The 12,500-nt window shown below is 40.3% G+C and overlaps 1 protein-coding gene across 1 annotated transcript in view; it reads left to right on the top strand.

Moving 5' to 3' along the window:
* Window positions 1-9,629, top strand: part of LOC137984830 (uncharacterized) — a 23,365-nt gene extending 13,736 nt beyond the window's left edge. Inside the window, exon 3 of the mRNA XM_068832135.1 lies at window positions 3,913-9,629. Within this exon, the coding sequence (XP_068688236.1) occupies window positions 3,913-8,867 (4,955 nt within the window). The 3' untranslated portion in view covers window positions 8,868-9,629. The remainder of the gene's footprint in view (window positions 1-3,912) is intronic.
* The last annotated feature ends 2,871 nt before the right edge of the window (window positions 9,630-12,500 follow it).

The following is a 12,500-nucleotide window of genomic DNA, read 5'->3' on the forward strand; positions in this document are numbered from 1 at the left end:
TTTGAATTGTTAATGTAGTTCGCTATTTTTAACTTGGTGTTCTTGTACAATGTTTCTAATTCCACTAAACCTTTCCGTCCTTGTTGAGGCTGTAAGCAATGGTGTTGATTCATGCTTATGCTTTCCACTACAGTCATTGATCACTTTCCTTGTTAGCCTGTCGAGTTCTTTGAGGTGACTAAGACACCAATCGGTGGTCCACATATAGTACTGTAAGACAGGTACGGCATAAACATTGGTTGCACGAACTTTTCGTGGTATTGACAATGGAGAATTCCAAACTTCCCAAAGCCGATTCTCGTACTGATTGGAAGCCTCTTCAATAACTTTATCCTCTAGATGCTGAGTATTCTGGTACTTTCCTACGAATTTGTAATGATCTTTGCCATGGGTGCCAGTTTTCCTCATTTCATATGTATTGCAGCGCACTTGTTAATTCCCCATTCTAAGCCAATGTCTGCAAACATCTTCTTCAGCTTGCTTGTCACAGTTACTGCCTTTTGTTCAGATCTATGATAAGTTTTCAAAACATCAACAAAAAGGGCGTGGGTGATTTTTCTGTCTGGGGCATGTGATAGTTTATATCCTTCTGTGCTCCGAAGGTACCATGCAATTGGGTTAAGTGATAGAGTAAAAAGCCGCACACAAAAAGAGTCTCCTTGTAGAATTCCCCTGTTGACCTTGATGGGGCCAATGGTTTCTTTGACCTTGTTAGTGGTTACTTCCAGATTGATGTTCCATGTTTTATTATTATTATTATTATTATTATTATTATTATTATTATTATTATTATTATTAAACTGTCAACGAAAGTACAAATAAGCTGGCAGCGCATGAGTATAGGCTACTTAGAGCCTCTTGTTTTGTTTATTACTATTGTAGATTCCCTGCGTTTATAACTATAACGCTGTACGCTCGCTTCATATTTATGCATCAATAAACCGGGTGCCTGCTCCTATTCTATGTTTTGTGACCATTTGGCGGATTAGTTACAGAATATTTTATGATCGTTTCAGTGTGATTAGGGTATTAAACATCTTGCCACGCTCCTTTGCATCAGCTCTTGCAAGAATTAAGCTAAATATCAAAATGAGTGTTCAAATTGTTTCATCTACATACCCTTTTTCTCAATAAAAATGTCAAAAATTGAAAGCAACTCATTAACAAAACCTGTATAAAAATTGAAAATAAAAGAACTGTATAGCTTCAATGGGCTTTCATTCTTTCTCGGACCTCTTTTGGTTTTACATTCCCGCCGTTTTCCGTTACTTCGATTGAACATGATTCACAATACGCAACATCTTTTGCAGCTTTCCATGCTGGGGGTCTCTTTATTGTCCTCAGGTACTGAACATTTGGTGCATAAAGGATATCCGAAACTTGAACAACATCTTGTCGTCCCAAAACACGACATACAACAACCTGCATCAATTGGAAACTGCCGAAAGGTGGCCATCTTGGAAAAAACACTATTCCACGTATGCTCTGTAGAATTCGCTGAGATCGAGGATCACATTGGCTCACATATACATTATCATGATTAACTTTATTTATGCATTCAGTTCGGCTCTTGTGAGGATCGGCGTCTGACCCAAAGTCGTGCTTCAGCCGTTCTTCACGTCTACACCAGACGTGAAGAACGCCTCAGCCGATCCTAAGTCAATCAGCCGAACTTAACTGGGGCAAATGCCGTACTTCACATGAACCGAACTCAATTAGCTGAGTTAACTGAATAGAGTGTAATGTGAAGTGCTCGATTTCTATCCCATATGAACCATGTGAGCGTTAGCCCTACTGATGGAAATGGGCCCACACAAGGACAGAGAAAAATTCTGACCAGGGTGGGAACCTTGTAGCTCAGTCGGTAGAGCGGCGGAGGTCTGACCCGAAGGTCGTGGGTTCAATTCCCACCCTGGTCAGAGTTTTCCCTCTGTCCTTCTATGGGCCCATTTCCAACAGTAGGGCTAACGCTCACATGGTTCATATGGGATAGAAATCGAGCACTTCACATTACACTCTATTCAGTTAACTCTGTTTAAAATATAAGTGCTACACGGCCAACGTTTGTATAAACGTAACCTTTCCTTGTGCTTGTTCAATTAGCTGAGTTCGTCTCATGTGAAGTACGGCGTTTGACCTGGGCCTAAGCGAAATACGGGTATCTAAATGTCACAATGGAAGAATGTCATTTTGCGTGAGAGCCAGCAGCAACTGAGGCGGAGCCAGTTACCTGAAGGAAAAAAACAACTTAATTTAACCTTAATTTTTTGCCTAAATGTGTGTTTCTATCAGGATAAAGGGAAAGTACGGTCTAGAAAAAGTTTCTCTAAATTACGAAAACGTTTCCCCAGGAATTTGAAAATAATTGCCGTTTTGTCCAGTTCCCTGTTAAAATGTGACAAGAGCACTTTGAAGTTGCCTCTTTCGTGACTTGGAGAGCGCCATCTTGGATATGACGTGTTAAGACATAGCAATAGTCAACAAACGTGTTCGACCTTACCAAGTTCTTCGATCCCCGATCACTTTCTCATTCTTGTGTGACCTTTCTGCTTCGAGAAATTCAAATGTAAGATGAACTATGGTAAACAGTCTTGTGGTTCAAAAGGTAGTGGGCCATGTAGGCCATAAGTGCGACAGAAGCTCAAGTCACTTAATACTTATAGATTTTCTAGTCAATCAAACTAGGCAGCAAAAATCAGCCAGAGCAAATGTAAACCTCGAACATGCGACAAAGAAATATTCGACAAGCGTACCTTTTTCACTTTCTTCCATCAGCGACAGCCGTCTTCGATGCTTCAGCAAACGTATTTGTTTGCTTTCACACGGGGAAGCGTTAAATTTAGAATAAGCCGACGAAACTTTCAGATGTTGCTCAATGGCTTTTTCACATCAACAATTACCGCTGTTGGGGTGTGCGCTTTCGAAGGGGATGAAGTTAGACACATGTCTAGACTTGTAAACACATATAAAAATAAAAAAAACCGAAGCTTACATCGGAAAATTAAAATTTAAAGAAAAGTTGGCCGGCGAAATAAATCGTGGATGGATTCCTCAAACGTGAAAACCTGACTGCTATATTGTCTGTTCGGGTCTGTCATTTTGCCGAGGAGGACTTCAACGGGATCTTCAGGTAACTGAATATTGGTCTTGCTGACGACATTCGCTTTATACGGAAATCTCAGTCAACTAGTCCAAAATATCATTATATTGGAGCGAGAAAACTGAATCAAGCCATATATAGACGACTTTCACTGTTATGCGCTAATAAACGTAACTTGAAACGTGGTTAAATTTTGTTAGCAGTATAGAAACTACTGAAACGATTTACTCTTACGATTTGATGGAAATATATAAATCGATCGTTTGTTTTGAACTTGTAACAGGGATCTCGTAGAAAGCAACAGTAGACAGATTAAATTTGATTTCCAGGCATTGATTTCACAGCAATGAGCGCGGGATAGCAATGCAAGCTCTCTTTCGCTTTGTAAAACTCCTGCATATAACTCACGTGTAAAACCCTGTTCAACGACCACAAGGTAAATCTGTTCAGAGGTGGAGCCATTATCAAAACAATTTAACCTCTGGATTCAGATCCAAGTCTACAAAGTTTGCTCTCCTCGCCTGTGTTTTTCTTTTTTTCATCAAGTACATTTAGTCATCCGGAGAAATCCTTGACTATTGCTACGTCATAGCCTCGTTTGCATACACAAAAACAAAGATGGCGGATTTAAATTTAAATTTTCCCATTTTTGAAGCGTTATTGTTGGCTATTTAAACACATTTAGTCCAAATGAGTGGTCAAGCATGACAATACAGGTAAAGAACTTTCGATTCAGAGCAACCTTTTTCTAGACCGTACTTTCCCTTTAATTGGTTAAAACTAATTTCACTTGTATTCTGGTCATTTCAAAGGCTGTACCATGCCGGTGTATGATGATCCATGGAACCTGAAGTTCTTCGACTTCACAGATTTCATCAAGTCATCCAGAGCGGAGTTCACTGGACGCCAGTGGCTTTACCAAGAAATGGAAAATGTTTTAGAGGGCACCGACAAACGGGGTGTTTTAATAACTGGAACTCCAGGTTCGGGTAAATCTGCTTTCTTAAGTCACTTACTCTGCTCCAAAACATCCAGCCCTGTTGTTCACAGCAGAATACTTGCACATCATTTTTGCATGCATTTCGACAAGAAAACTCAGGATGGAGTCACTTTTGTTCGAAACCTTGCGAACATGATTTCTTGGAAACTCGGTGAATACCGTAAAAGAATTTTAACCGATTCATTCGTCCGTAGAGTACTTTATCAGGAGTGCTCTCAAGACCCCGAGTGGTGCTTTGAGCACGCAATCGTTAGACCTTTAAAAGAGTTTCGACCGCAACCGAAAGCTCCGTGGTATATTGTGGTAGATGCTTTGGATGAATGTTTCAGTGACAAGGCAGATGTTGTCAATATTCTCAAATCTAAGGCCCGTCGACTTCCAAGGTGGTTGAAACTTATTGTTAGCTCTCGAAACGTGAAGTCCATTGTGACAGGTCTAGAAGGCTTTCATAGACTAGAGCTGCGATCCGACAGTAAGGAAAATCGTGAAGATATTGATACATATCTTACCCTTAAATTGTTTCCGCTGAAGGAGTCCGTGGTGGAAAGGTTTAAAACTTTCTTTTCTATCCGTGATAATGACGCACCGACTCAGGTCCTTGTTTCCAACCTCACTAAAAAGGGTAACGGCAACTTTCTGTATGTTAAGGTCATGCTCGACTTGTGGCTTACTTCAACGGAAAAGATCGATTGGGAAACAATTCCCAAGACACTTGAGAGCACATATCAATTGTACTTTGAAAGAAAGTTTTTAACTTTGGAATCGTTTCGATCATTGAGAGAGATTTTCGAAGTCTTGGTTGCAGCGTATACGCCCCTTACCATTAAAGAAATGCACTCTGTGTTCAGACTCGAGAATCCAACCTTAGATCTGGAGTACGACTTCATGCCAAAACTTGACCGGCTATCTATCTTCTTGTGGCGTGGGTCATCAGAGGGAGACCTTCGAATTCATCATTCTTCTTTATCTGAATGGCTTACCAGTGATGCTAACAGAGGAAAGGTCTACTACGTTAAGAAACAAAATGGTCATAACCGCCTGGCAAAATATTACCTCAAAGCGGCATCGAAAAGTATGTTAAATCCCTATGAAGCGTTTCATCTTGCCAGTCATATTGTAGAAGGGGGTTTGGATAATATTCTGGTGAAGCAATTTCTTTCACTTTCTTCAGGAAAGATCAACACCACTGCAAATTTGAGCCTAACAACGGCACTTCACCTCAGTGCCAGTTCACGTAATACCAATGTCATAAAGCTCTTGTTGCAGCACTTCTTCAACGTTGACTGTTTGGATAACAATAAACGTACGCCTTCCTTCATAGCTGCTACTGCCGGACAAGTTGGTAACTTGTTGGCTCTTTTTGATAGAGGGGCTAACCCACACCACACAACTGCATGTCTTGATGCTGAAATTGCGTCCCACTCTGTAGATCCAGTCAAGGAGTGTAAAAGGAAGAAGTGTGGCTATTCCTTACTGCATACGGCCGCTCAAGAAGGCAACCTCGATGTTGTCAAATTTCTTCTTCAACACAACATCACCATCTCTAAAACATCTGGTTCTAACAATACTGCAATCCAGCTGGCAGCAGAAAATGGCCATCGTGACACTGTTATGATGCTCAGGAATACTGGTGGAATTCCAGACGGCCTTTCATTGCATCATTCCGCTTCTAATGGGCACATACTTGTTGTGAAGTATCTTTTAAAAGAGGGCGTAATAGACACTTGTATCCAAGGTACTCCTCGCCTTTTGCCTGTCACTGTGGACGACGAGGAATTGAATGCCACTAAAATATACGTCCACGATAATTCTTATCTTCATTCCCGTGAAACCGCGCTTCATGCGGCAGTGAGGCGAGAACAAATGTCTGTAATCGAAGTACTGTTAAGGGAAGACCAAAATGCTATTAACTGCAAGAATTCTGCCGGCAGGAACCCTCAACATGAGGCAGTGTATTTAAATAAATATAACTCCTTGAAGGCCTTATTGGAATCCGGAACCAGTGCCTCTATCCAATGCAGCTTTGAAATCTCTTCATCTCTGCTACACCATCAATCTGTTGTGCCTGAAACACCACAAGAAGACGGTTGTCCTTGTGGATTTACTCCTTTACATTTTGCTGCAAAGTATGGTTATCAGAGTGTTGCCGAACTCCTTGTAAAGTACGGAGCTGACCTCAGTATGGGAGACTGTAGTGGATCTACCCCTCTTCATATAGCCTCGTGTCACGGAATGTTAGCAATCCTGTTTCTCTTAGTGGAAAAAGGAGCAGATATCAATGCCAGAAGCCTAAATGGTTCAACGCCCCTTCATAGTGCAGCGGTGTGTTTTGCGAAAGGTGCCATCAGTCCTTTGTTTAAACTTGGATGCGATCCACTAGCTATTGATAACGAAGGCATGTCAGCATTGCATTATTCCGTGAAAGACGTGAATGTTAGTGGTTTTGGGTACTTCGTTGATTTGTATGCAAGCAACCCAAAAGATTGGATCGAGAAAACTGGAAGTGCTCCGATTCAAATGGATACTATGAACAAGATAAATATACAATATCCCTGGATGGACACATTGGCAGAGCTTATAATAACGTTTCGTCATGTCGCAAAGGATGGAGCGATACCCATTGCACGGATGAAAGATAATAGAAATGAAACTGTTTTTGACAAATTAGAAGGACAAACCAATGCATTGTCCACTGTTTTGGGCACCAGTACGGGTAGTGGTTTCTCCTCTTTGGTATTATCTTTAACTCCGTTGTTTTTTGCCTTCGATATATTTTCTAACGAAAGAATAAAACGCATCACTTTACCACTTCCAAAGTCTTTTACAAGAGTATTTTCGAAAGCGTTTACATTCATATTTTGCTCTGATTTGCTGGAGTTTGTTAGGACTAAAATGGTTCATACAGTGAACACTATATTGAAAGCGGGCGTAAATGTAAACTGTTATGATTATAAGTCAGGATTGACTCCATTGCTGGTGTATCTTCGTACCGGTGGTCGGCACATGTCCAAGGTTCTCGTGAAACACAACGTAAACGTGGAAATAACCTGTGGAAATTACTTTGAAATGTCAGAGCTCCATTTGGCTTCATACCATAAACTACATTACTTACATTACGTTTATCAGTTCCGCTTTATGGGACCGGACAACTGGGAGAGGTATTTGAAGACCGAAGACGCAATATTCGACTATTTTCTCTACACATATGAAGAACGAAATAACAGCCAAGGAATTAAGGAAACGGTGCGAATTGGAGATGGTCCATTGACCAGAGCGATTCTATTACACCCAAGTGGAACTAAGGTCATCGATGAATGTTTCGATGGAGAGGGTTTCAACGCCTTTCACAGAGCAGCTCAGGGAGCAAATGTAGTTGCCATTCGGAAATTCATCTCCTGGGGAGCGAACTATTCTTTAGAATCGGATAGCGGGTTTACTCCATTGTGGCTTTCCGTACTGTATGCTGTGAAATACATAGGTCGACCTTATCTAAATTTTGAAAGAGTGAGTGTACTGACGTCTCTTGAAGTGGAACTGGCTTCGCTTACAGCATCAGAGATATTGGATCATGGTTTGCAAAACGAAATGTTTGATGTGGGTTGCAATGAAAGTCGTTCAGATCTGACTCTGTACCACGTGGCCGCTAGCCAGGGCATGTGGAAATTCGTTGCACACTTACTTTCCAGTAAGAGGGTAAGAGGTATTAATGTAAATTGCCCGAACAAACATGGTATTACGCCCATGTATTTGGCAAAGTTTACTGGAGGAGACTCTTGCGAGGGCTATGGTCCATGGTGCAAAGTCGTCGACGTGATAAAGAGCTATGGTGGCACTCTCCAATATCCCATACTGGAAGCAGAGTACTTTCTCATCATCAATGCTATGTTTGGAAAGAAACCAAGTCCTCTGTCCCTTAAGCTCAGTGACGATGAAATAATGTCTTTGCGAGAAAACTGTGGGCAAGATGAATGTCAACAGTATAAAACAAGCAACGGAGACCTCTTTAAAACATTTGACGAGGTCGATAAAGTTCACAATGATTACCAAAGGAAGGTGGAAAAATGTTCTGGGTTCAGAGAAGAATGTCCCCTTGAAATTAAGACTGAATTGTCTCAAATCAAATTTGTGGTTATTTTCCTTGGTAAAAATCTGGGCAATAAATTTACCTTCTTAAATATTCGAAATAACTTCTTACATTTCCTGGACAACGAGATAGCAAGACTGAAGGACCTTTTACACACTGCAACCAGGCCTCCTGCAGAAATGCAGAGCGTCGTATTAGACCAAATTGTTCATTACATTGGTTCTAAAGTCGGCGGGGGAGATCTAAAGAATGCGGTTCACCGCTTCTATCGAGACTACAAACAAAGTTTAGATTTGCTCATTGAGCAGGCGGACAATGTTAAATTGTCCATGTCTCGTCAAGGAAGGCTACCACGCGTTTTAGCAAAGATGAAGTTTGCGTTGCAGAGTTACGAGTACACGTTGGCCTGCGACTGGCAAGCAGTTGCAACCAAGTACATACTGCTGAGTTTTCAAGTTCTTAACGTAAAGTTTTGGATACAGTCCGTCTACGACCCATTAACTGAACCGCCGAGTGTTTCAGATTTTGTGTCACAGAGGATGCTAAACTTCATTCTTGATTCATCAGTAGAATCACGTCAGCTTGTCTTGAAATTGGCTTCAAATGAGCCTTCTCAAGAGTTTAACTATCTTCAAATCCTGCGAAATCGAGAACCACCATTTTGGCGTGAAACCTTTGATTGAAGAGGAAATTCTAGATGAGGATGCGACTGTTTATCTCGCCGTTACTTTAAAGTTACCAGAAACTCGTGTCTGACAAATTTGCGCCATGGATAGTAGAGGGGTCCTCTACTAACTGTGTTTGCACGTAATACAGTGTAACATTTAAGGAACTCAAAACGTCTTCATTTTGACATTATGAACCGGAAATTGGAACCCGAAAATACCAGAACGAGTGCAATGTCACGTTCTCCGACGCTAAATCAAAGGTTTTAAATCTAGGTAAGCCAGGCCAAGAAAGTGAAAAAACTTGCACCAAAATCATGGAAACTGCTCAAATCAGTTCTGCGATTGGACGCACGCATGCCGGGGTAATTATTTCCACATAACAGAAATTCAACACAGGTATCGCAAACGAAAATAAGTACATTAAACGTTATCGTGGTCACGCGGGCATCTATCCCTAAGCTTTTGCCGTGCAATATATCTCAAATGCATTAATTGCAAATCAGTCTTCCAGCCTATCAACTTAGTCGAAATATAAATTTTGAAACCAGGAAAAGTATGTTTTAAGCCAAAGACTATTTTTGAGATCAACTGGGAAGAGATCGGCAGAGCTGGTATACGACTGGATTAAATTAATTCAGTTCTAAAGCAATTTGTTTGCCTCCAGTTTTCCTAAGAGACCGTAATATATAGATATAGCCACACCTAAAAGCGGAGCTCCCGGGTTGTTTATTCTTACTGGTTGTAGGATTAGAGAAAATAAAAGGCTTTGGAATTGTCCGCGTTTTGGTTTTCCCGGATATTGCTTAATTATGTAATTTTCTTCGCTGCCTAACTAGTGAATTCCACGGCTAATTTCACCCGAAAAACCGACTGATCGCGTGAATCACGAAGGGATGGGTTTTTCCAGCGAAATTTACTGTCGAATTCTCCATGTAGGCAATTAATTTTTCTTGAATCGCAATAGTTTTAAAATAAAACAAGAAAATCCTCAACAAGCGAACGGAAAAGGAAAGAAGCCATTTTAGATTCGACTGTCAAAAGCCAGTGAATAAGAATCACGCTAAAATTAAAAATCACAGACGTACTATAGCTCGTGATGTGACAGATCGTCTTTGTCGGTTCAAGGTCAAACAAGGAGTTTCATTGATGTACTTTATTCCACTTTTTCTCTGAAAACGAGATCATTTACTTTGTGATGTATTTCATTGAAACACGCCAGGTTGGCTAAGAACCAGAATCGGCTAGAAAGGACAAACTTCAAACAAGATCTCCAACAAATTAGCTGTTCGTACGAACTTCTGAAAACTGAAAGCTGGTGATATTTCTCCCTATTTTTACGAGTACTCATTGCGATTACATGTTTATAACATAAGGGCAAAATTTTCTTGTCACTGTCGAGGCACATAGAAAAACAGTTAGGCAAACGGAGTAAAAAAACTTCTTGTTCGCTCGCATTTTAAAGCCAAACAAACCAGCAAACAGATCAATTATTTCTGTCCAAAAAGAGTACAGATGATTGTTATTTAATTACAGTTGAGAATAAAAATTCCAGTTTCATTCCTGAACAAAGGAAAAAACGACTAATACACTGTTTAGAAATTTGCATCCACTTGAAGTAGCTCATCCGTAGAAATAACAAATGGTTTAGTGTCCAAGAAAAGAATTTGTGGAGTAACTTCTTCCACCAAGTTTGAGCTATTACTGGTGTACCGTTTTGTCGTTCTCGTTCTCTTTCTCTCTTCTTTCGTTTCTGTTCTTCTGTCATAGGCCGTCCAGGCATCTTGCAACCTTAGCAGATTCAAATTTAAAAATCTTAAGATAAGACCTATGCCAAAAATTGCAATTCAAAGCAAAAATTAGCACTAAACAAATTAAAAATAAACACTCAGCTTTAAGTTTATATCCCTCCAATGCTTGACTGGAATAGCTACGTAGCCACCAGTGTGTCCTGACCACAGCTATATTATGCCAAACTTGGATTGGAAACAGCGAAAAATGTAAGAGGAAAATATTTCCCAAACCGTACCTGAACACGAAAAGCATCGGCGGTCAAGATCTTTTGTTGACGTACGAAGCCGTGTAGCCGCGTCGAGCCACAGAAAGGGCGCGAAAAAGCAAGCCTCGTTTATGCTCTGGGGGAGTGCCTGACCTGGGCTTGCCTGTGATCCAATCAACAACCAGGCCCTGGTCAGCGGTCAACTTAAAAACCACCTGATCTCGATAAGGTCCAACTTGAACCCGCGATATAGTCACGTGATACTTGTCAGCGGATACCTTGTTTTGACAGGTGTCAATTGACAATGACATTGATGTGGTCCATTGATGTCCAATATCAAAGATGTATGCTGTAAACTAGCAAGATACTGGGGTTTATTATATAGATACTGATGAAATACCAGGATTTCTCCTTTTACTAAAAAATCATATCTTCACCGCGCGCAGTGAACGTATCATTTTTGTCTTTCACATGTGAGGATATAGCTGTCGTCATAGTAAAGAACAGGAATAGCCAATAAAACGCGAGCTTCGTCTTCGATGCACGATACTTTTGTGCTTTAATATAATTCTTCTCTACTACATTAACATTTTTATTGCAAATTTTACATTATCATGATTTGTTTTTCATAACTTTCATATCTTGTTTCATGTTACACAACATGCGTGTTTTAGTGGTTGGTGAACACTTTTTCATCATTTCGAAAATGAATAAAACAAGTTGTTTTAAATCTAGACATTTCATCAATGTCTATATAATAAACAGAACATTACATGGCCGCTTGGGGATACAAATTTTATCTTCTCGTGCTGAAAAAATCTCTCACTCGTTCGCTTCGCTCACTCGTGAGAGATACTTTCAGCACTCGAAGATAAAATTCGTATCCCCGCGCGGCCATGTAATATCCTCTATATTGCCTCCTCGATGAGCTCTAAACTTGAGCCAGTGATATGGTTACGTGATACTGGTCACATTGGCATACATACATTGCCATACATTGGCATACATGACCAAAACCAAATATTTTCGCATCGATGGGTTACCATATTTTCTTAACTATGCGCGAGCGCCGTCCGCTAGGATGAAAAAAGAGTGTCAAATATCAAATGATTCTGAGATACAATTTTAAAGCTTTTCAATCGGACTGTATGGACTCAATTTCAAGACATTGCATTATTTTCTTGTGGAGACAAAGAGGTTGCGCGGACTTGCAAAGTGTTTGAAATATTACTTATCTGTTTTTGGTCTGGCGACCAAGAGATATGCTGAAAATCGCCCGTGTTTTTCTGATTTTTGTGACGTCAGCGTGACCAAATCTGTAAAATTAACTGCTAATTTTCTTGCTTGCCCTTCGGTAAATTTTTTTGAAAATTGGCTCAGTTATAACCACATACAGTTCCCAAAATATGTTCCCAAAATTTGTTAAAATCTGTCAGAGCAAGAGAAAATGAGGGACAGAGAAGGAGAAGCCTAGTTTGGCCCTTGGGATATGTGAATTTCACTTAAGGTGGCTGGAACCAGTTTCACCACTTTTAGAGACCTTCTTATTAGATGGGTTATAACTACTATACTGTATCATGTAACAGCCATGTTATGGTACCATATGAAACACCAATTATTGCTTAACAAAATGCGCTCGCAATTTTGACGTA

Source organism: Montipora foliosa, chromosome 2 (genome assembly GCF_036669935.1).
Source record: "Montipora foliosa isolate CH-2021 chromosome 2, ASM3666993v2, whole genome shotgun sequence".
In the NCBI taxonomy this organism is placed as follows: Eukaryota; Metazoa; Cnidaria; class Anthozoa; order Scleractinia; family Acroporidae; genus Montipora; species Montipora foliosa.